The sequence below is a fragment of the Oryctolagus cuniculus genome, chromosome 6 (assembly GCF_051225735.1).
Source record: "Oryctolagus cuniculus isolate XC-2025 breed Fujian yellow rabbit chromosome 6, ASM5122573v1, whole genome shotgun sequence".
Taxonomy (NCBI): domain Eukaryota; kingdom Metazoa; phylum Chordata; class Mammalia; order Lagomorpha; family Leporidae; genus Oryctolagus; species Oryctolagus cuniculus.
This window is the reverse complement of record NC_142872.1, coordinates 121,068,884-121,093,390: the sequence shown is the minus strand read 5'-3', so window position 1 is coordinate 121,093,390 and position 24,507 is coordinate 121,068,884. Positions and strand designations below refer to the sequence as shown.

General features: G+C 44.1%; 2 protein-coding genes across 14 annotated transcripts in view; one reads left to right on the top strand and one right to left on the bottom strand.

Moving 5' to 3' along the window:
- Positions 1 to 24,507, top strand: part of CCNE2 (cyclin E2) — a 651,763-nt gene that overhangs the window by 432,551 nt on the left and 194,705 nt on the right. The gene's annotated exons all lie outside the window — the stretch shown is intronic.
- Positions 12,946 to 24,507, bottom strand: part of NDUFAF6 (NADH:ubiquinone oxidoreductase complex assembly factor 6) — a 30,537-nt gene continuing 18,975 nt past the window's right edge. For 7 of the 10 annotated variants that reach the window (XM_051844632.3, XM_089335553.1, XM_051844633.3 and 4 more), the window contains 3 exons: positions 23,537 to 23,638; positions 18,283 to 18,339; positions 12,946 to 13,088 (listed from right to left, as the gene is read on the bottom strand). In XM_051844632.3, the coding sequence (XP_051700592.2) occupies positions 12,960 to 13,088; positions 18,283 to 18,339; positions 23,537 to 23,638 (288 nt within the window). In that variant the 3' untranslated portion in view covers positions 12,946 to 12,959. Of the gene's footprint in view, positions 17,406 to 18,282; positions 18,340 to 23,536; positions 23,639 to 24,507 lie in introns of all 10 variants that reach the window. The other 3 variants (XM_089335555.1, XM_089335556.1, XM_017341444.4) reach the window with 1 other exon arrangement.

Below are 24,507 nucleotides of genomic sequence, written 5' to 3'. Positions count from 1 at the left end.
CCTGGTGCATACACAAACTTATATCCTACTGCAGGTCCAGGAGTCACCAGGTGGCCCTGTGGTGATGGGCAATGCTGCAAAACTGGTTGGCCGGGGAGGGGGGGGGTGCTGTGTTGATGATGTCTGCTGTATGTCCCAAAAATAACCATACGGCACTAGCATACACAGCCAGCCTGGTTCACTGTTTAAGGAAAACAGATTTAACTTCCACATTGTGGGGAGCAACTGAGACTAGACTAAGTTACTGGAATTAAGACTTATTCTATGCATCTGCTCTCCCACAATATGGCGCTGGGGAGGAGTAAACTTCTACGCAGCTGCCTCTCGCCAACTTGACTGATAAACTGCAGGAGCTGATCCTGCTCCTGACTGGAGGAGAGCAGCGTCCTCGGCATGTGGGTAGCAGAGTTGGGATTGGTGGAAGAGGACTATAAAGGAGGAGAGAGACAACATGCACCAGGAACATCTATCTGAAGGAACACCTGAGCAGCCCCCGAGAGAGCCAGCCGGTGGTGTGCCGCTCCCCCGCGGAAGTGGGGAAAGTGGCAGGGGGCACCGCCCCTCCACGGAGGTGGAGGGGTCGGCAGCCAACCCGGGAAGGGCCGAGCAGACGAAAGAACAACGCAGGGTCCTGTGTCGTTCCTCCGCGAATGGGGGAGCGACACACGTGATTTGGGTTATTATCCTCCATACTGTTGCCATTACAGAAATTGCTCTTTACCGCTTGTTGCTTTTCTAAAATTATTTACTCCCTCTGACTGAAGAAAATAATAAAGGAAAGATGATTAGAGAAAAAAAATGGGATGAAACCAGGAGAGATATGCTTCAAAACCACAAACCTGAGAGAAAGAGAAGTGTGGGACAGAGGACTTTTCTGTTTTTGATTGTACTTGATTCGTACAGCAAAGAGCCACAGAAGGGAATTATGACACCAGAAATTCTCAGCCCAGCTTCTAGTTGATGACACATTTTAATCCTTAGGTGTGACATCAACCATTTTTGTGTACATTCATTCTCTGCCATCTGGCCTATTTGTTTCAAATATAACTTGTGAATGCCTGTATTTTTATGTGGTTTTGTTTCGTTTATGTAGAAACACAGCACTCATTTTTAGAAGTTGTATTAGTCAGCTTTTCATGACTGCAACCAAATACCTAAAACAGGCTACCTTTATAGGAAGGAAGCTCATTGTGGCTCACAGTTTTGGAACTTCACAGTCCAAGATCAGGGGGGCTCCACTGGGTCAGCCATCTGGTGAGGCCAGAGGATGGCAATGGCACAGTGCAGGCAGAGGAGGGACCTCAGGGCTAGCCAGGAAGGGGAGAGGGACAGGGACAGGGAGGGAGAGAGAGCTGGGGCCTCCAGCTTATCTCAGGAGATAATCCTGAGATAGTATCTCAGAGCATGCCCCCAGTTACCTGAGAGGCCTCCAGCTAGGCCCACCTACTGAGCACATAATTGGGTCAAGCTTCTACCCTCCTAGCACCCCCAATCCTGGGGTTGATTGTCCGAATGGGTTGGGGAGCAAAATCCCGTTCAAACCATAGCACAAGTTCATTCTCTGAAACTGAGAGGTAAGAATGTGTTTCACCTCTTAATGTTTGATAACCTGACATTAAAGCACCCAAGATGGAAATTACCATTTCAAACTTTATCAGCAAGACTCTAACAGATAAAAGCTAATGACCTTATTTTTCTGAAAGTTACAACAGTATATACATAAACAGATTAAAATGCAAACACATATACAGGTGCTTGTAAAGTGCCAGCAACTATTCTCAGCACTTTGCAGATATGAACTTATTTAATCTTCATGACAATTCAAGGAAGTAGGCACTATTATTATCCCATTTTTTGGATGAGAAAAATCGAGGCACAGTGAGGTTAAATAACCTGCTAATGATCAATCCCTAGGAAGTAGAGGAGTCAGCTTATAAACCCAAGCTGCCTGGTTCCAGAGCCACATTTCTAACCTATATGCCGTGCCTCTCAACAAAAGGAGGTCCCCTACTGGGACCCAGAGGTAAAGAAGGCTCCTGCCTTCTGCCGAGCCCCTCTCTGGGTACAAGGTTCAAGAGTTAAGGAGCTCCTGGAGACGTAAATAATGAAGGTGCAGATTGGTTAAGTAACCTGCCCCAGATCATGCAGCTGGTATGTGCCTGGACAGGTTCTGAATGTATTGCACAATAGCAAGAACACTTAAAGTGCTTTTAGGCATATGTAAATAAAATTTCTGGAAAAAATTAATATCTTACCTTTTAATTCAACAGAATTTTTAAACTATCAACTATATGAAAATACAGCCTTATATTATCATACAAATAAGTGCCAGGTGATACCACTAGTCTTATCCAGAAAATACAACCCTTATCCTGAGTAATTTTAGCATCTAATGGATAATTGAGATTATACATAAATTTACCAGTTTCATATTGTTGAATGCTATTTGGCTCCATAATGAATCTGTTGTTTATTTGGGGCTTCTACTGGGACACTGGCTCCAAAACAGCCACCTTTTTTAACTTGTTCACTGCCTTTGGGCAGTGGTATACAACAGGTCCTCAATAAATGCATAGTGGATGAATAAGTGTGCTATTTCCCAGGCTGTGAGCTCAGATGAGCTCTCTGAAAAGGAAACCATAGGCAATGAAGAGAAAGAGGGGAAGAGAAAGTGGGGTGGTAAGGAATTCAGCCTACTGGAAGAGAAATAGAAGACAGGAAGCACCCAGAGGGACGGAGGGCATTCACCCCAGAACGTGGAGCGCCACAGCAGTGGAGAGGGAAGTGTGGGAAGTGGCGGGCCACACCAGGAAACAAAAGCTGAGCAGGAAGACACTACTGGATCAGGTCTGTGGGCATGAAAAAAAGGGCAGCTGCAGAAGAGAAACAGGGGGGAACGCGAAGTGCACAGGAATTGAGGAGGAATTAGGACACCAGACAGGAAGCGTGGCAGTGAATGGAAGGAAAGAGAGAGCGCTGGGCATTTGCTTGCAGAATGCAAAGATGCTGTTCATTCAGCGGAAAACACTCATGTTGTCGCATTGTCACTGCCTCAAGTGGAGGCGCCCTCTCACTCGTCCTTTGTCCTACGAGAACAAAGAGGGCCTTGGCTCTCATGAGTGTGCAGTGCTGCTTCTGAGAGTGTGAGCTTAATAATCAGACAGCCGCCGTTCAAACCCCTGTTTGTTCTACAAGCTCTGTGCTTTCGGGAGAATGGCTTCACTCTCCGCTTTCTCACCTGTGAAGTGGGGATTTGTCAGTCCTTGAATATTGCGAAGCTCTGAGCACACGCCGAGATGCTGTTCCGGTGGCGGTAATTAGATCACAATACAATTCCAAACACAGGACGCCAACTGGTATTTCTAAGTCACATCTTGACTCTGCTTCCAGGAAGATGAGCGGATATACAAGGGTACTTGAAAACTTCATGGAAAATGGATTTCAAAATCAGTTCATTTTGTTGCCAAAAGTTTTCAAATCCATACATAGCTTTTTCACAACATTCATGTTCCATGATCTTTTTGACCACCCATCATCCTTTTTCCTGTATTGTCCCCACTAAGTACAGCTAAAAACCTCACACATGATGCATAACACAAACAGAAGAGATGCTGCAAGGTGCAGAGAAGTGTCAGACTGGCGAGGGACTTTGGAACCCAAGGAGCAGACCAACAATGAGCTCCCTAGTTGTTTTTTTTTTTTTTTTTTTTTTTCACACCTTGTACTCCAGACGTGGAGCTGAAAAAGCTGGCAACCCATAAACACCAAGGGGAACATGCAGAAAACTCCCCACCTCCCCACCCAAAGTTTGATATCTCTGGCCAACGGACCAAAAGGACAAGCTAATAAGGCAGGAAACTCAGAGAGTAACCACCTACTCCAGCTAAAAAGCCCAGAGAAACTCCAGCCCCACTCCCATTGAGAGCAGCCAAGCAGAATGGGAGCCTCATCAGGCTGTAACCAGAGACCCACCTCCACTGGGCCACAGGGAGCCAGCACTTTCACCCCCACCTGGCAGTTAAAAAGGGCTCCTGCCCCCGCTGGAGTCGGAACTCACAGCCACATGCAGCAGCAATGAGGCCCTCCCCTTCCTGCAGGGTGGGGGCAGAGAAGGCTTAGGGAGTATCAGGGCCTTCACAATGGCTGAGTGGTGAAGAGGCCACCCAGGGGAAGGTTAACAAGCACTCCTGCCTCTCCTGCCAGGGTGGCATCTGCAGGGCTCCCAGCTCCGCCGAGCAATAATGCAGGAGCCCCTCCCTTCTCAGCGCCCAGAGAGCAGATCGGAACTGGCACCTAAAGAGCCAGTGAAAGCAGGTAGCTTAATAAGATACATTCGGGACCATGTACACCAGCTCCAACCACATTACATGAATCTGGAAAATTTATTTAAATGCACACTAGTTCAGAAAGAGCTCATTTATCTGCCAGCCTCACATTGCTTGTTGAACCCCAGGACCAACGGGCCACTTCTCTTGTTATTAGGGTTCATGGCTAAGCTAATCCATCAGGAAACAAATTTAAATAGCTTCTTTATTTTGGGCCTGACCAAAACCAAGAGAACAAAACAAAACAAGACAGTCAAGATGACTTACAACTGTGCAACTGTCGAGTTTTTGCTCATTGGCACCTGAACTCGCAGTGAGGGCTCTTGTTTGAAGAACAAGAGGGACAAAGGGACAACAGGAAACTTGAGAGAGAAAATGACTTATTTTTCTTGTTCTAGTAAAAGGCAGTAAAGGAGAAAGCTGAAAGAACAACTGAAATTTGATTTCTCAAGTGTCTAAACTGTCCTACTTTGTACAAAGTAAGGTTTTAAAACCCAGACTGATAAAAATGAGTGGAGAGTCTCTCTCTCACTGTACACTCTGCCTGTCAAAAAAAAAAAAAAAAAAAAAAGAGTGGAGAGTAACTATCCACTTTTCAGTAAGTACTTTAATAAAGAGAGTCGGGGAAGGGGGTATGCAGCACTGTGGTGCAGTGGCTGTTTGAAATGCCAGCACCCCATATCCAAGTGCTGGTTTGAGTCCCTGTGCCTCTACTTCTGATCCAGCTCCCTGCTATTGTGCCTGGGCAGGCAGCAGAAGATGGCCCAAGTACTTGGGTCCCTGCCATCCATGTGGAAGACCCAGATCAAGTTCCAGGCTCATAGATTCATAGGCTCATAGGCCTGACCCAGCCCTGACTACTGGGGGCATTTGGCAGCAAACCAGCAGGTGGAAGATGTAACTCTCTCTGTTACTCTGCCCTCCAAATAAGTAAAATAAATCATTTTTAAAAAGGGATTTAGGGGAACTGGTGCTGTGGCATAGTAGGTAAGGCCACCAGCTGCAATACTGACTCCACTTTCAACCCACCTCCCTGCTAATGGCCTGGGAAAGCAGCAGCAGATGGCCCAGGTGCTTGGGCTCCTGCACCCACATGGGAAAGCTGGATGGAGCTCCTGGCTCCTGGCCACTGTGGCCATCTGGGGAGTGATCCAGCGGATGGAAGATCTGACTCTCCCTCTCTGAAACTCTGACTTTCAAATAAATATATATATATATTATATATTTCCTTTTTATTTATTTTTTCCCCAAGATTTCTGCAGTGGTAATCTATGAGTTATATAAAAAGAGAATACATTCTTTTCTTCTTTACAAAATGACCTCTTGGGGCCAGCGCTGTGGCATACAGGGTAAAGCGCCACTTGCAGTGCCAGCGTCCCATATGGGCGCCGGTTTGTCCCGGCTACTCTACTTCCGATCCAGCTCTCTGCTATGGCCTGGGAAAGCAGTAGAAGATGGCCCAAATCCTTGGGCCCCTGCAAACCCGTGTGGGAGACCCAGAAGAAATTCTGGCTTCGGATCAGTGCAGCTCCAGCCATTGCAGCCAACTGGGGAGTGAACCATCGGATGGAAGACCTCTTTCTCTGCCTCTCCTTCTCTCTCTGTCTGATTTTCAAATAATCTTTTAAAAAAAATGACCTCTTAGGAAACAATATGTTATATATTCCCTCAAAGCAAGATTCAAACAGGCTATTTCTAACAACCGTTTGGCGTAGCTTTCAAGAAAGGAATGGCAGTGACATCTTTATGTTAAGTGAGAAATTTCTCAACTTATTAGTCAATTTAGAAAATTATTGTTGTATAAAACAACTGCAGCAAGAAACAAGCATATGATATAGGGAAATAGCTTCTCCAACCACTGAGTTCCTAAAGAATCATTGTAGCACTCATAAAAGAGATCTTGTGGTTTTAAAAAGCTCTTGAACTTGTCTCTGAGAAATTCATTATGTAGGCCTGCATTTAAACACACAGGATATTATTACATAACTAAGCAGCTGGGAAGATTAGCTGTGATTAAAAATAAAAGGGAAAACACACAGTACACCAAGGCAGGACTATTTAATGAGAAAAGGGTGACTCGAAGCAAAACAGGACTTGTGCAAGGGAATAAAAAATCAGCCCACAGACTTATCAAATAACAAGAAAGACATTCAATCTCCTGACTCAAAAGGCACTGTTTAGCCAAAGGGATAATTACACCAGAAATAATGTAAATAATGTCCGTGAGCATACACCCAAAACATACATGGTATATCCACTTGTAGAGAAGTACTTTTTTTTTTTTTTTTCTGACAGGCAGAGTGGACAGTGAGAGAGAGACAGAGAGAAAGGTCTTCCTTTTGCCGCTGGTTCACCTTCCAATGGCCGCCACGGCTGGCGCGCTGCAGCCAGCGCACCGCGCTGATCCAAAGCCAGGAGTCAGGTGCTTCTCCTGGTCTCCCATGTGGGTACAGGGCCCAAGCACTTGGGCCATCCTCCACTGCACTCCCTGGCCACAGCAGAGAGCTGGCCTGGAAGAGGGGCAACCGGGAAAGAATCCGGCACCCCGACCGGGACTAGAACCCGGGGTGCCGGGGCCGCTAGGTGGAGGATTAGCCTATTGAGCCGCGGCGCCGGCTGAGAAGTACTTATTTTCAACTCTCATGCCATTCTTACAATCCAAACATGTTCATGTGGCCTCTGGTTTATTTATTCTTCCAGCCGCACTTTTCCTTCCTCATACCCTGCCTTCTAATCAGACCCAACAACTCAGTTCTCAAACACCACATGCATTCATTGCCCAGGGACCACAGCTTTCACACACAGTTCCAGTTTGCCCTTGACATGTCTGCCATCACCCAAATGAAAATTAACTCAGAGGCTCCGACCCCACAGTATACTACACATGTGCATTCGGATCACAAAGATTTGAGGAGCAGCACCAGGATGCATCTCTTGTATCAATAATAGTTTACACAAAGTCAGCATTCTGGGAGAAAGCATGACTGTGCTTCGTGAAGCCAGACGCAAGCAGATCACTCGTCGCTAATGTGGGGAGCAACTGGGAGCAACTCGGACGAGACTAAGTTACTGGAATTAAGACTTATTCTATGCATCTGCTCTCCCACAATATGGCGCTGAGAAGGGAGTAACAACTTCTACGCAGCTGCCTCTCGCCAGCTTGAGTGATGACCTGCAGGAGCTGATCCTGCTCCTGATTGCAGGAGAGCAGCGTACTCGGCGTGTGGGTAGCAGAGTTGGGATTGGTGGAAGAGGACTATAAAGGAGGAGAGAGACAACATGCACCAGGAACATCTATCTGAAGGAACACCTGAGCAGCCCCCGAGAGAGCCGGCCGGCGGTGTGCCGCTCCCCCGCGGAAGTGGGGAAAGTGGCAGGGGGAACCGCCCTTCCACGGAGGTGGAAGGGTCGGTAGCCAACCCGGGAAGAACCAGCAGCAAACCCGGGGAGGGCCGAGCAGACAAAAGAACAGCGCAGGGTCCTGTGTCGTTCCTCCGCGAAGAGGGGGAGCGACATAATGGTGCCGTGACTCGGATATGAAGCCTAGGCAGGGTTTAGTGTCGTTCCTCCATGAAGAGGGGGAGCAACAGCTAATGTACCACCCACCAATTCTACACTGCTGGTCGCACACTCAAGTGTTTACAGTGTAAGCACAACATAAATGCATGAATCAGGCTGGGTGTGAGATAATACCTGTAGTTCATGCTGAAACCTGTGGCCAGTTGGAGAACACACTTCCTGTCTAAAGACATTTGACTTCTCATTCTTGTTTCCAATGTTGTGCCTGCAAAACAAAATATGCCTGCAGGCCTAATTTGGTTCAGACTGCTAGTCTGTGGCTTCTGTGTTACATTAACATTTATAGTTTACTACATGTAGTTCACTGTTCTAAGCACTTTATTTGTGTTAACTCATTTACCCCTCACAATAACCACAGAAGTTGATAGGATATTGTCTGCTTTTAAAAGGGGGCAATTGAAGCCTAGGACAACTTACTGAGGTTACGTAGTTGTTGGAGTGATGGAGTTGGTATTGAACACAATGGGTTCTCCTAGAGTCCACACTCTTGAAAGAAGTACTTCAAATCAAGAAACTCTACTGCCTGTATCTGAACTCTGAATTCTTTTCAGTTTATACACAAAGCGAGTCATATATTTAGTAACACTGGCCAAGCAGTCCTTCTTGTTGAACAAACTTTTAAACTCACAAATATAGATTTGGTAGAAAAATTCATGTCCACCTATCAGTGTCCCATAAATCTAATCACCTTCCCTACCTACCACCAACTTTCTCAGTTGAAGGGCCCTATTTTTTAACTTGGTAGTTATCTAAGAACTGTATGTTCATTATAGCAAAAAGTAGGGAAGGAGTTCAAATGATTTTAATGTACTCCCCAACTCCTCTTCCCTTCCTGACCCATTTCGAATACACTTCCCAGTTCTGGGTGTGTGTGATTTCTTTCTCAGTCCTCCTCACAGGAACAAACAGTAGGATGTTTTGTTTTGTTTTCAGTAACTGTCTGTATAATGTTTACAACTCGGTGGATCTTTCTGGACAAAGCAGTCAATTAGGCCAGTGCCTTCAGAGAAGTCTAATTTATATGAGCTAAAATAAATCCAGGGCTTTGCTGAAATGAATAAAATATAAACCCTCAAGTCTTTGATCTTAATTCAAAGCTTTTCACTAGACCAGGAATGTGTCCACTTTTTATTCACAAACTTTCCTAAGAACTCTGGACATTACATTCTGTTCTTTTACTTAATTAAGTTAGAGCCAAAATTTTAAGAGGCTCAACACAGGCCATCCATTCTGCCTCCTGGCATTTGTAAGTCTGTTCCGTCAGCCAGAATCTCCCCACAACAACATCCAGACCCCCCCCCCCCCCCGCCAAAGTCCTGGCTCCTCCCTAGCCTTCCTGACACTATTCACGGGCTAGCAACCTCCTCTGGGAAACCTTGGACCTCCAAGGCAACTAGGTGTCCCCCTGAATGTAGCCTAAACCCAGCAACCAGAACTTAGCATCTATTACAACTGCCTCTTTTTCAACTAATTTACAGTTGGAATTTATGTAGTAATTATTTTTTAACCTAATTTGTACTTGAAATTGATGCAGTAATAATTATTTCTGGAAAAACTGTACTCTTGAGCTTTTAAGTTTGGCAGTTTATTTTACAAGCTTCAGGATGATAAAAAAAATGAGCTTTGAGCTCATGTGGGTTTGGCATTCAGCTCTAGTACTAAAGCCTGTGTGTCCTTGAAATTCACATCTTTGAGATAGTTTTATCATGTGGAAAATAAAGACCGGCTTCATTGTGAGGATTAAAGTACATAAATGCAAAGTACACTACCTGGCCAAGTTCATGATCAACACATGTTGGCTACTGTAACATTTCTCACAAATAATTCAATTTCATCAAGAGAAGAGAAATATTGTCAATTGATTATGAATTACCAACACTCCTAATGATATGTAAACTCACTCTGAAATTAACCTGTAATTTATATTAACAGAATAACAAAATCTATTAACAAAATCTGTCTAAAATGGTTTGGAAAAGCTTCTAACTCCTTTAAAGTACTCTAGTAAAAACTCAGATTTGACAAACAAAAAAGAATGTTGGTACCACCTAAGAGGGTATCTTGTATGTTAGGAAATGAATTGCACAGTAAATGTCACTGAATATTTTAATCTCTAGGAGACTGGTAACTTTAGTTCATCCAAATCTCTAAGCAACAATTTTAAAATGGCTTAGAAAGTATTTTGAAATAACTTACTTAAAAGTAAACTGGCTTCTGAGTATCCAGTAATCTAGGTGAGCTTTAAACCCCTCTCTTTCAGACCGTTATATGGGAACTGAGGTCCCTAATAGCAATGGTTGACAAATGTAACCTGGGAAGACCCCAGACAATGCTAACAGAGGATGTCACTAATGAACTAACTCTTCAACCCTGAATCACTCAGAATCCCAAAATGAAACTCCCATTTCCTTGGTACAAGCTAAATGACTCTCTCATGCCATGCCATACAATTAAACAAGCAGATATTCTTTCAGAGCGAGTATCAACTCAAGAGTACACCACCACACAAAACCACATTTTGCATTCATTCAGTAATATACTTATTAATTTTTACTTGTTCTACATCAGAAATCACTCAAGGTACTACGGATGCCAAGATGAGTCAATATATTCTTGCCCTTGAAAATCTGGATTTTATTTACAAAATATGGTATTTTAAACCATCACTCACACTTCAAATAGGCACAAATTCATAGCCAAAACCAAAGATTTAAGAGAAATGGAATAGAGGGCAAGAGCTCTTAGAGGGGTAGAAGACCACAAAAATGCAGGAGAAAGGAAACTGTGGCATAAACCTAGTTTTGAGTTAGGAATTCATTCAGATTTCAGATCTACCAATGACAGCAATGTAAACAATTCTGTTTTTTACAATTGGCATATATTTTGTAATTAAAAATTTTAACTGCTCAAAAAGTACCTAATTTCATAGGGTCTTTTAAAAGATAAAATGGGCCAGCGCCGCGGCTCACTAGGCTAATCCTCTGCCTTGTGGCGCCGGCACACCGGGTTCTAGTCCCGGTTGGGGCGCCGGATTCTGTCCCGGTTGCCCCTCTTCCAGGCCAGCTCTCTGCTGTGGCCAGGGAGTGCAGTGGAGGATGGCCCAGGTGCTTGGGCCCTGCACCCCATGGGAGACCAGGAAAAGCACCTGGCTCCTGGCTCCTGCTATCGGATCAGCGCGGTGCGCCGGCCGCAGCGTGCCGGCCGCAGCGGCCATTGGAGGGTGAACCAACGGCAAAGGAAGACCTTTCTCTCTGTCTCTCTCTCTCTCTCACTGTCCACTCTGCCTGTAAAAAAAAAAAAAAAAAAAAAAAAAAAAAAGATAAAATGAAGAGTAGGCAGCAGGCCTAGTGGTTAATATATTTGTGTCCCATGTTGGAGTACCTGGGTTCAATACCTGCCTCTGACTCCTGGCTCCAGCTTCCTGCTGGTGCAGATCCTTGGAGGTGGCAGGTGATGAATCAAATAATTGGGTCCCTGATCCTCTTGTGGAAGACGTGGATTGAGCTCTTAGCTTCAGCTAGTGCAGCCTTAGCCACTGCAGGCACATGGAGGATGAACCACTGGGTGGGAGTTATCTGCCTGTCTCTCAATAATTACACAATTTTTTTTGTTTTTTGGTTAATGAAAAGATCAAATGAGAACATACAGGATAACATAATTCATATCATTAGGAAGCTCAATATATACTAGTGTTTAAAAATGTCATCTCTTTAAGGATGTTTGATACCATAACAACTTACATTTAAATAAATCTTATCAATACAATTTTAGTCACAATCATGATAATGGTAAAGTGGGGTTAACAATAGAAATAAGTTTCTGGACCAAGACCAAAAGTCAGAGTTCCAGCTCTTGCCAGCTGTTGCTTCATCTTCAAAAAGCGATTTTAAGGGCCAGTGCTGTGGCATAGTAGGCTAAGCCTCCACCTGTGGCAATGGAGTTCCATATGGGTGCTAGTTCATATCCTGGCTGCTCCACTTCCAATCCAGCTCTCTGCTCATGCTCTGGGAAAGCAGTAGAGGATGACCCAAGTGCTTAGGCTCCTGTACCCATGTGGGAGAGCCTTAAGAATCTCCTGGCTTCACATCGGTTCAGCTCTGGCTATTGCAGCCATTTGGGAAGTGAACCAGTAGATGGAAGACCTTTCTCTCTGTCTGTAACCCTACCTCTCAAATAAATAAATAAAATCTTTTTTAAAAAAGTTATTTTACTTTTTAAAGATTATTTGAAAGGCAGAGTGACAGAGAGAAAGAGAGATCTTCCATCTACTGGTTCATTCCCCAAACAACTCCAACAGCTGGACTGGGCCAGGCCAAAGCCATGAGCCTAGAACTCCATCCAGATCTCTCTCCCCCATGGGTGGCAGGGACCAAGCATTTGGGCCACCTTCTGCTGTCTTCCCAGGTACGTTAACAGGGAGCTGATCAGAAGCACAGCAGCTAGGACGTGAACCAGTGGCCAGTATGGGGTGCCGGTGTCACAGGCAGTGGCTGAACCTGCTGTGCTGCAACACAGGCCCCCAGGACGTTATTTATCATGCATACATTTTCACACGTAGTTGGAAAGATGCAGTGTTAGGAAGGTGAAGCCGGTGACTGATCCTCCTTAAACGTGACCTCACTGTTTGTGAGCCCTGAGTAAACGCCACTTTCCAGCTGTACTGAACACCCTGAGCTTCGGTTACTCAGCACGCAAACTCCAGTGCTAACCTGAGCCGCTCCCAACACGGAGGGAGGATGATAGGCCCTCTCCCTGCCCTGTGGCTGGAGCGTGACCTGCTCCTTCCTGGGGCTCTGGCTTGCTGGGAAGGGCACAGCAGCCACTGTCTGGGCTGGTGGTATCAGTGGGCTGCACAGAATCCCACAGTGTCCTGGCACCCTGATCCCACAGCAATTTCACAGCAGTTCTGCCAGCTACATGATCCCCATTCAGTAAGTTCTTTTTTCTTTAAGTGAATGGAGTTAGTTCCTCTAGTTTCTCAATAAGAATCCTTAGTATACTTTTGTAAAACTAATACAATAAAAGTAAATTAACATCAGTGACATGAAAATTATTTTAATATCTTTTTCTCCATGACTGAATATACAAAGACAATGGAAGTAATGCATTCCTCCGCTGTAAAGATGGATGGAATATATCAAAATCTACTTGCTGAATTTTCTTTAAATAGTCCTCTAGAGAAACCTGGAAAAAGAGAACAGCAGTCACTAGATCATATAACAAGCAAGTCTAAGAATAATTACAAATAGTAAGAATATTTTAGTTTCCCCAAGAAAGTCTTCTACATAATAAGAATTTTAAAAGACAAAGCAAATGAAGATATCTCCTAAAAAGTTTCTATGAGGCTGAGTAGCACAAAGCTAGTAGTAGAATAACCAAGCCTTTTCTGCCCATAATATAATCTTCTTGTCAAATATAAAGACTAATTATGTTTGTCTGGCCTTATCCCTAGATTCTGTGGAATACAAAAAGGATGTTTCAATCAAAGAAAATGAAATATTCTCCACCCTCACACCCTACCCTGGCCAAACACAGTGTACCACAAGAGGGAGCTTGCGTTGTTTTTAGAAAATTACTATTTTGTAAAAACGCTTAACGGGTCTCCAAGTTCTTGCTACACATGAATTTCAACTAGGGAGAATCATAACAGGTCCCTCTAAATACCACCCCATCCTTCTGCCATCACATAAAACTTAGTAGTATTGTTCTAAGAGAGGGACAGGAGGACAGGACACTGACGATGTGTAGTACTTTGGTTTTCAGATATTTTATTAACAGACTGCTTTACTTAATAAATTACAAATTTATATTTTATTTTACTAATTTTCTTACTAAACAGGGAAGTGACTTAGTTTCGCACTCCACAATTAAACTGTCTTGGATCACATGCTGGCGCCCCCTAGAGTTCAACAGTATAGAACAGAGTGATGGGGGATTAAGCCTAGGGGCTTTGGAACATCGGGATGAGAAAAAAGAAAACAGCTTCGAAGTATCATACCTTCTTGAACTTTTCGACTATGTAAATATATTACAAAAATATATGAACAGATAAATTCAGTATACTTTTTTTTAAGATTTATTCATTTGAAAGCAGAGTTACAGAAGGCAGAGAGAGACAGAGAGAGAGAGAGAGAAAGAGAGAGAGAGAGGACTTCCATCCACTGGTTCACCCCTCAGATGGCCACAACTACTAGAGCTGTATCGATCTGAAGGCAGGAGCCAGGAGCTTCTTCCAGGTCTCCCACATGGGGGCAGGGGCCCAAGGACTTGGGCCATCTTCCACTGCCCTCCCAGGCCATAGCAGAGAGCTGGATCAGAAGTGCAGCATCCAGTACACGAACCAGTGCCTAAACAGGATGCTGGCACTGCACTGCAGGTGGCGGCTTTACCGGCCACGCCTCAGTGTCGGCCCCCAGTATCTACTTTTTAAAATCCTAAATTTACACACACGTACGAGAGATGATATGTGCATGAATGTGTGTTGCTGCCTTGTTTTTTTTTTAATTTTTAATTAATTTATTTTTACTTTAGTTGGAAGGCAGAGAAACAGAGACAGAGATCAACACAGAGATCTTCATCTGCTGATTTACTCACTCCCGAGATGCCCTCAACAGCTAGAAGCTGGGCCAGGCCGAAGCCAGGAGCCAGGAACTCAATCAGGGTCTCCCACATGGGTACAATGACCCAAATATGTTGCCCATTAGAGGAAGCTAGAATCGGAAGCAGAGCTGGAACTTCAACACAGGTACTGCAATATGAAACGTGGGTATCTCAAGCAGTGTCTTAACCATTGTGCCAAATGTCTGCCCCTACCTTAGTTATTAGTTAAAAAATCACCTATAAATTCTTTAGCAAAAAATTAATTGTTCATACAGTGAAATATTACAGTGCAGTGAAATGAATGCACAGGAAGACACACTAAGATACCAAATCTTAGAAACATTAAGAATGTGTATGGCTGGCGCCGCGGCTCACTTGGCTAATCTTCTGCTTCAGGATCCTGGCTTTGGCCTGGCCCAGCCCTGGCCCTTGTAGCCATTTGGGGAATGAACCAGTGGATGGAAGATTTCTCTCTCAACTCTCTCTCTGCAACTCTGCCTTTCAAATACATTAAAAAAACTTTATAAAATTTTTAATGATGAGGTAAAATGCTTGATAAATATAAAACTTTCATAAAAGGTATGATTTCAATTATATACAAAAATAATTACAAGTGATTGCTATTTTCTTCCAGTTGTCTTTTTATATTGTTCAAATCTTTATGAGACTGTACTGTTTTTACAACTAGGAGAAACATGACCTCAAAATTAAGCAGAGTTCAACTAGACCCTTACAATTTACAAATTGGTTCAAAAGAAACTCTGGCTGATAGCAAATAAACTGTTTAAAGTAATAAATTTATTACAAATTTCTCAAAGACTTTTTTAGAAGATTTATTTATTTATTTGAAAGTCAGATTAACAGAGAGAGGTAGAGACAGAGAGAGAGGTCTTCCATCCGCTGTTTCACTCCCCAGATGGCCACAATGGCTGAAGCTGCACCCAGAGCTGGATCGGAAGTGGAGCAGCCGGGACTAGAACCGGCGCCCATGTGGGATGCCAGCACTTCAGGCCAGGGCTTTAACCTGTTGCGCCACAGCGCCGGCCCCTCAAAGACATTTATGAATACAGCTTCTTAAAAATTTATTTATGGAGAAGAATATACTATGCCTAGATTAGTCACTTTCAGACAGTTTTCAAAAACCTTTCTTTGAACAAAATAAGTAAATGATTATAATATATAAAACAAATAAGCAGGGCTGGCACTGTGGCATAGCAGGTAAAGCCCCCACCCACAGTGTCAGCATCCCATGTGGGCGCCGGTTCAAGACCCAGCTGCTCCACTTCTGATCCAGCCCTCTGCTGTGGCCTGGGAAAGCAGTGGAAGATGGCCCAAGTCTTTGGGAGACCCGGAAAGGTCTCCTGGCTCCTGGCTTCAGATCAGCTTAGCTCTGGCTACTGCAGCCATCTGGAGAGTGACCCAACAAATGGAAGAGATCTCGATCTCGATCTTGATCTCTCTCTCTCTCTCCCTCTGCTCCTCTGTAGCTCTGCTTTCAAATAAATAAATAAATCTTAAAAAAAAAAAAAAAAAAAAAAAGACAAGTAAGCAGCAGCTCCGGAGAAGCTGGAATGAGGGTGTATTATAGAAGCAGTCCCTCAGGAACTGCCATGTGTTTCTGTAGTTTCTCTTGGCACAGTATGGAAAGGAGAACCGAGTCCTAGTCCAAGTTTCCAATTCAGCAGGTCTGCAGAGGGGCTCAACACCTGTATTTCTAACAAGTTCCCAGGTCTAAGACAGTGGTTCTTAGGCTGAGCTGTACTTAACAATTACTGGCAAAGCTTTTAAACTAAAATTAATTGTTATATATTTACTTATTTTTTTAAGAGTCAGACAGACATAGAGCTCCCATCCGCTGGTTCACTTTCCAAATGCCTGCAGTGACTGGAACCAGGCCAAATTCAGGATCCAGGAACTCAATCCATGTCTCTCACTTGAGCCATTACTGCTGTCTCCCAGAGTCTACATTAGCAGGAAGCTGGAGTCAGGTATCAAACCCAGTACTCCGATATAGGATGCAGCCAGCTTAATGGGTAGACTAAATGCTCACTCCTGGAAGCTTTTAAATGCTCTGAAGATATCGGACTCAACTGGTTTGAGGATTAACCCAAGTATTGTCTGGGTTTATTTTTTAAAGCTTCTCCAATGATTCTAATGAGCAGTCAGTGTTGAGCACAATCTTTTTCACAGAAGTGAAAACAACATCCTTAACTTTTATAGAACTTATTTATTAAACACTTGATGGCACATCCACCAAATAATCACTTTAAAAGGTGGTATAGAGTATATGATAAAATATACAAAGACATATTTATGCTTATATATTGTACATTTATATAAAAATACACTTCCGATTATATGCACCCAAAAGGTCCAGAAAGATAAACAGACATTATCTGGACAGAGAGAAAATGTAGGGGTTCTAATTTCTTCTTTTGAATTTCTTCTTTTGTATTCTCTTATGGGAACATTTAAAATACTGATAATTACTCTTATAATAAGCAACCCCGGTAAAGAAACAAAATTACTCCAAACAGATCTGAAAATTAGTATAGAAGATCTGAAGGGATACAAATGCACCTTTGGGGCTGGCACTGTGGCACAGCGGGTTAACACCCTGGCCTGAAGCACCGGCATCCCATATGGTCGCCGGTTCTGGTCCCTGCTGCTCCTCTTCCAATCCAGCTCTGTGCTATGGCCTGGGATAGCAGTAGAAGATGGCCCAAGTCCTTGGGCCCCTGCACCCACGTGGGAGACCCAGAAGAAGCTCCTTGGCTCCTGGCTTTGGATCGGCACAGCTCCAGGCATTGTGGCCAATTGGGGAGTGAACCATCAGATGGAAGACTTCTCTCTCTCTGCTTCTCCTTTCTCTGTGTAACTCTTTCAAATAATTAAATAAATCTTAAAAAAAAAAAAATAGAGAAATGCACCTTTATATTTTAGTGAAAAAGCATAGAAAACATGCTTGGTATTATAGAAAACACATATATTTACAATTTTATAAGATTATAAATCTTGGAACGTTGGTTTCTTCCTATGAAATGTACAACACCATACATAGGCTTATTTCTAGGAAGATTACAAATAATGTACGAGAGAAGCTAGTTCAGATCCTGTCCCATAATAAGTGTAAAGTAACTGTATCATTTATCATTACTATAATTGGAACAACAGTTCTGAATATGACTACACATCAGAATCACTTGGGGAACTTTCAAAACTCAGATTTGCCTAGGAACTGGTCCCCTTCTCAATCTTAAAAGTCTTATTTAGTAAGAAGAGCCCATAAATCATTATGTATCATTCCAAGTGCAGCCAGCTCAGCAATGGCCTGTGAAACACTGTTCAAGAACCAGTGCTACCATATGGTCAGGTCACTACAGAAAAAAATTAACATGATATTAAGTAATACTATATAGCAACCAAGTCACAATCCTATGAGTTACTGTCTCCTGTTATTCTCATTTTACCTGTGAGAAAACTGAAGAATATGATGGTTAAGAACTTAAGGCCCATGGCTAGCAGGGGGCAAAGCAGATTCACGCCAATGCAATTTGACTGCAGCCAGTGCTAAAACCAATGCAGTGCAACCTGCTCCGGGGAGCACAGGGAGGACCACCACCAAATGCATCACGTACCTAACAAGCCTGCTATAAGGGAGGGAAATCAAAACAAAGATTCCAAGCTAAAGGAGTGCACTGGGAGCTTTAAAAAGACAAAAAGAGATCACGCACATCTGCCTGCCTAATTACACAGCCTTCTCTGCTAATCCACTTACCGTCTGCAGAAAGGCAGGAAAGGCTCTCGCAGGAACACTTTTGTGGAAGGACCTAGCCTAAAAGGAAAAGGAAACCAGTCTGAAATATTTCTGCAAATAAACACTCTCTCTGAAAGTGAACAGTCAGCAACACCAGCAGTTCAACAACATAACTAGAATCTCTAAAAATGCAAGAAAACAGCTCACCTCTGGCTCTTAGCTTCCTAAGCCCAAGACTCAGGAAAACGTAACTACCATATTTAAAATTCCATTCTTCATTATGGATTGGCCTTGGCATTTTCCAACTACCTTATAATATACCTTAATAACTTTGACCCTCTAGCTCTGCAGTAAGGGATAAATAAGTACTTGGACTAACAAGTCCCAGCACTTCCCAATAACAGATGGCCATCATCTCCTGTTGAGGTGAATGTTAAGACTCTCCTAAGTGACCTTAGGAGAATCTGCCTCTGTGTTCCCCATCTTTAATTCATTCCACAAGGGTCAGCCAAATTAACGCCCTTATGTCATCACTTCATTTCTGCTTTCTTTAACTTGACTCTGGTAGATCGAGTCTCAACTGTTCATCAGAATTCAAAGGCCTTCACATCTTGACTACTCTCATCGATCCAATGTAACTCCCTCCGAGGTAGGATACACCTCCTGGCCCCACGTCTTCATTTATATTGTCCCTTACACCTGAAGAACACACATTCACTGCCTCTATTCCTGACTCTTTTTAGTCCCTGTACTCTGGTTTCACCCCAAATTGTCTAAGATCATCCATGATTTACTAATCACCATAGCCATCCATCTTAACTCTCCAATCTGTAAAACTTTGATATCCCCTTTCCTTGGAATTTTCTCCTTTGGTTTTTAAGATACTGATTCGCAATTCTATTTCTTTGGTCAACCTTTTCTGCTTCTTCTAGTAAATGATGCTTTTTCTTCTACCTGATAGATGAAGGTCGGCCTCAAGGTTCTGCACTTGTTTGTCTTGTCTGGATGGACACTCCTCTTGAGCAATATCTCCTGAATTTAAAACCTTTAACCACAAGCCTATGTGGATAGCTTCCAACTCCAAGATCTTCAATCGACCTCCTTTAAAAGTCACAATTCTGCTTTCTCCAAAGTCCATCTCCCGAAATATCCTCTAATCTCCTCAAAATCAATTATGTCCAGCAGCTAGTCTACAGATGCACCTAGCATACCACTGGGTTTTTTTCCTGTAGTCTCTGAGTGGCACTATCATCATCCTTACCTGAACTCTTGCTTTGTTTTTGTTTGTTGTTGTTGTTTGTTTGTTTTTGACAGGCAGAGTTAGACAGTGAGAGAGAGAGAAAGAGAGAGAGAGAGAGAGAGAGAGAGAGAAAGGTCTTCCCTCCATTGGTTCACCCCCCAAATGGCTGCTACGGCCGCGCCAGTCAGAAGCCAGGAGCCAGGTACTTCCTCCTGGTCTCCCATGTGGGTGCAGGGCCCAAGGACTTGGGCCATCCTCCACTGCACTCCCGGGCCACAGCAGAGAGCTGGACTGGAAGAGGAGCAACCGGGACAGAATCTGGCACCCCAACCAGGACTAGAACCTGGGGTGCTGGGTGCCGCAGGTGGAGGATTAGCCTAGTGACCCGCAGTACCGGGTTAAGATTATTTATTTATTTGAAAGTCAGAGTTACACAGAGAGAGGAGAGGCAGAGAGAGAGAGGTCCTTCATCCGCTGATTCTCTCTTTCTCTGTAAGTCTTTCAAATAAATAAGCCTTTAAAAATTAATACATTTTTCCTCCACCTTGCGGCGCCGGCACACCGGGTTCTAGTCCCGGTTGGGGCGCCGGATTCTGTCCCGGTTGCCCCTCTTCCAGGCCAGCTCTCTGCTATGGCCAGGGAGTGCAGTGGAGGATGGCCCAGGTGCTTGGGCCCTGCACCCCATGGGAGACCAGGAAAAAGCACCTGGCTCCTGGCTCCTGCCAGGATCAGCGCGGTGCGCCGGCTGCAGCGGTGGCCATTGGAGGGTGAATCAACGGCAAAGGAAGACCTTTCTCTCTCTGTCTCTCTCTCACTGTCCACTCTGCCTGTCAAAAAAAAAAAAAAAAAAAAAAAAAAAAAAAAAAAATTAATACATTTTTAAAAAGTATACAGTTTCGGGAAGATATCTGGTACACTGGTTAAGATGCTCCTTGGAGATGGGGCCGGCACTGTGGCGAAGTGGGTTAACGCCCTGGCCTGAAGCGCCGACATCCATAGAGGCGCCGGTTCTAGTCCCGGCTGCTCCACTTCCAATCTAGCCCTCTGCTATGGCCTGGGAAGGCAGTAGAAGATGGCCCAAGTCCTTGGGCCCCTGCACCCACGTGGGAGACCATGAAGAAGCTCCTGGCTCTTTTTTTCAGATCAGCACAGTTCCGGGAGTTGTGGCCAATTGGGGAGTGAACCATTGGATGGAAGACCGGCCTCTCTCTCTCTATTCTTCCTCTCTCTGTTAACTCTGACTTTCATATTAACAAATAAACCTTTAAAAAAAAAATAATGCTCCTTGGGGGCCGATGCTGTAGCGTAGCAGGTAAAGCCACTGCCTGCAGTGCCAGCATCTCATTGGGCGCTGGTTCTAGTCCCAGCTGCTCCACTTCCAATCCAGCTCTCTGCTATGGCCTGGGAGAGCAGTGGAAGATGGCCCAAGTCCTTGGGACCTTGCATCCCCGTGGGAAACCCAGAAGAAGCTCCTGGCTTTAGATCTGCACAGCTCTGGCCATTGCAGCCATCTTGGGAGTGAACCAACGGATGGAAGACCTCTCTCTCTGCCTCTCCTTCTCTCTCTCTGTGTATCTGTATAACTTTGACTTCCAAATAAATAAATAAAAATCTATAAAAAAACAATGCTCCTTGGGACACTCACATTCCACATTAAAGAGCCTGAGTTCAATCCCAGCTTAGCTTCTGACTCCAGTTTCCTGTTAATGCACACCCTAGGAAGTAGCAGGTAACGGTTCAGGTGCTTGGATTCCCATCACACATGGGAGACCTAAATAGAGTTCCTAGCTACTAGCTTCATTCTGTCCCAGCCCCAGCTATTGCAGGCATTTCTTGAGTGAACCAACAGATGCAAGATCTTTCTCTCCCTCTCTCTCCTGTCACTCTGACTTTCAAACAAAAAAAGAAAGAAAAGAAATTTTCAAAATTTAAAAGCTAGGGGATGGCGCTGTGGTGTAGCGGGTAAAACCACCGCCTGCAGTGCTGGCATCCTATATCGGCACCGGTTCAAGTCTCAGCTGCTCCACTTCCCAGCAAGCTCTCTGCTAATGGTCTGGGAAAGCAGCAGAAGATGGCTCAAATCCTTGGGCCCCTGCACCCACGTGGGAGACCCAGAGCAAGCTCTTGGATCCTGGCTTCAGATGGACACAGCTACGGCCATTGCAGCCAACTGGGGAGTGAACCAGCAGATGGTAGACCTCTCTCTCCCTTTCTCTCTGCTTCTCCTTCTCTCTGTGTGACTCTGACTTTCAAATGAATAAATAAATCTTTAAAAAATTAAAAGCTTATAATCTGTTTACTAACTTACTTAATAAATGAGTGCCTATCATGTCCCAGGCACATTAGATGCTTAAGAACACAGCACAGAACCAAGCAAAGTCATTTACATTCTAAGAAGAGGGAGGCAGTAAACAAACCCTTAATATGTCAGGTTGTGAAAATGTACTTACACAAGTAAGGGTAACTTGTGTGTGTGTGGGCGTGTGTTTATAGGGAGGATATGAGTTTGGATAAGGAGACCAGGAAAGATCTTTCTGGTAAAGTGCCAACTGAGCACTGACTATGCCAAGGGCAGGAGGAAAGGATAGGAAGCAGAAAAAAAAATTAGCAAGTACAAAGGCCCTGGGGTATGTAGGTAAATGACCAAGTCTTTAGACTCCACTGAAGGTTATAAAACTTTTTACAAAGGTTCACAAATAGAGCCAGTAAAGAAACAGCATTATGACAATCAAGGAAATAGAAAAGTTCCTTTTTTGTTCCCCAAGATTTATTTATGTGGATCTGCACTGTGGTATAACAGGTTAATCCTCTGCCTGCAGCACTGGCATCTCATATGGGTGCTGGTTTGAGTCCTGGCTGCTCCAGTTCCAATCCAGCTCCCTGTTAATGCCCAGGGAAAGCAGTGGAAGATGGCCCCAATGCTTGGGCCCCTGCAACTATGTAGGAGATCTGGAAGAAGCTCCCAGCTCCTGGCTTCAGACTGGCCCAGCTCCGGCCATTGCAGCCATTTGGGGAGAGAACCAGCAGATGGAAGGCCTCTTTCTCTGTCTCTCCCTCTCTCTGTCTGTAACTCTGTCTCGCAAATACATAAATAAATCTTTTTACAGATTTATTTCTCTACCTTTCAAATAAATAAAATAAATATTTTTCTTTTTAAAAGGAGTATCAGTAAAGAAGAGCATCGTGGAGATAAAGGGAGAAAGAAAGAAAAATGGAGGAGTCAGCAGTGTCAAATTCCAAAGAAAGATAGTTAAAGTCTGAGAAATGACAAAGAATGAACTCTTGCAGAACAAGTGAAGTGTTATGTAAGGGAAACCTGGAACCAGCTCATGAGCCACATCAGAGAATCAAAAGAAAAAAGAAAGTGTCAAGGAGGAAATCATGTTAATGGTGTCAAAAAAGGAAAAAAAGAGCTACTGGTGAGTTTTAAATACCCATCAAATTTGGCAATAAGATTAGTTATTAGTGACTGCTGATAACAGTGGGCAGAAGCCAAATTACAGCAGGATGAGCAGTGCTAGAGCAGTGAGGACTCTCAGGTAACGGGGAATACAGACCCCACATTCAACAGTGTAACTGCAAGAGAAAAAGAAGCAACAGAAGGGCCCATGGGCTACCTGTACATTCAGGAGGCGGTAGCAACACAGCAGAAGGCAAAGGGGCAAGCCACCTGGGAGGCACAGGGAAAACACCAGGAGGGGACTGCGAAGGTGGAGGCAGGCAGCACCATCGGAGGCAAGGCAGACACCTGTCCTGACAGAGGACAGGAAAGGAGTGGATGGGGCAGAGGAGTGCCCCGAGAAAGTTCGGGCTAGATGCACTTAGAAAAGGGGGCACGAAACTGCTGAGAGAGAGAAAGGGGGCACTTTTATGAGCAGGGGATATTCACAACAGCTCCCTGGAGAAATCCACTGGGACTCCAATGAAAAATGGAATAAAGATTGCCGACCTGAGAACATTACAACCACACCCTACAAACAGCTACATTCAGAAAGGACAGCGTCCTAAATGATTTGGCAAAGAGGGGCTGCTTACATGCTTTAGGTGCAAGTGAGCCTGGCTGGCAATGTCATATATCACATCTCTCACTTTTTTATCTTGGCTCTTCCGTAGAACATCCTCTTGTGAAACACCATGCTGTGTGGAAAAATATGCATTATATTAGGAATCTAAAAGCACACTGACAACTAATTCAGCTCAAGAAAACAGGTGACAGAACAGTATGCACAGTAAAATGATTACTTTTGGAGGGGCCGGCTTTGTGGCATAGTAGGTAAAGCTGCCACTTGCGATGCTGGCATCCCATTTGGATACAGGTTCCAGTCTTGGCAGCTCCACTTCCGATCCAGTTCCTTGCTAATGTGCCTGGGAAAGCAGCAGAGAGTGGCCCAAGTGCTTGGGAACCTGCACCCATGTGGGAGACCTGGATGAATCTCCTAACTCCTACCTTTGGTTTGGCCTAGGCCCAACCATTATAGCCATTTGTAGAGTGAACCAGCAGATGAAAGATCTCTGTCTATATATAACTTTGCCTTTGACATAAAAAAAATAAATCTTAAAAAAAAGGCTACACACAGAAGTACCATTTTAAAAAAATGATTATTTTGTTCTTCTAAAAAATATGTATGTATATATGCCTATACAACGGGACTTTGAACAAGAAAACAAACATACAGGAAGTTTAAAAGAACAGGCAATAATGAATTTCATACAGAAAACACAAGTTCTTATGAACAACACATTTTTAATGGGCACAAAACAAAATGAAGAATAGGTGAGATAAACTCCAGGAATTACTGTTACCACTTGGAAGAGAATAAGACATCTAAAGGAAGTTAAACCAAATAAGATCTTCTGGATCTTCTTACTCCCTGCTCCTCCAGAGACCCAGAACACCTGCAGATAAGGTTCAGGAGACTAGGGCAGGGCCAGAGCTACAGCACAGTAGGTTAAGCCCCACCGGCACTGCCAGCATCCCATGTGGGTACCGGTTCGAGTCCCGGCTG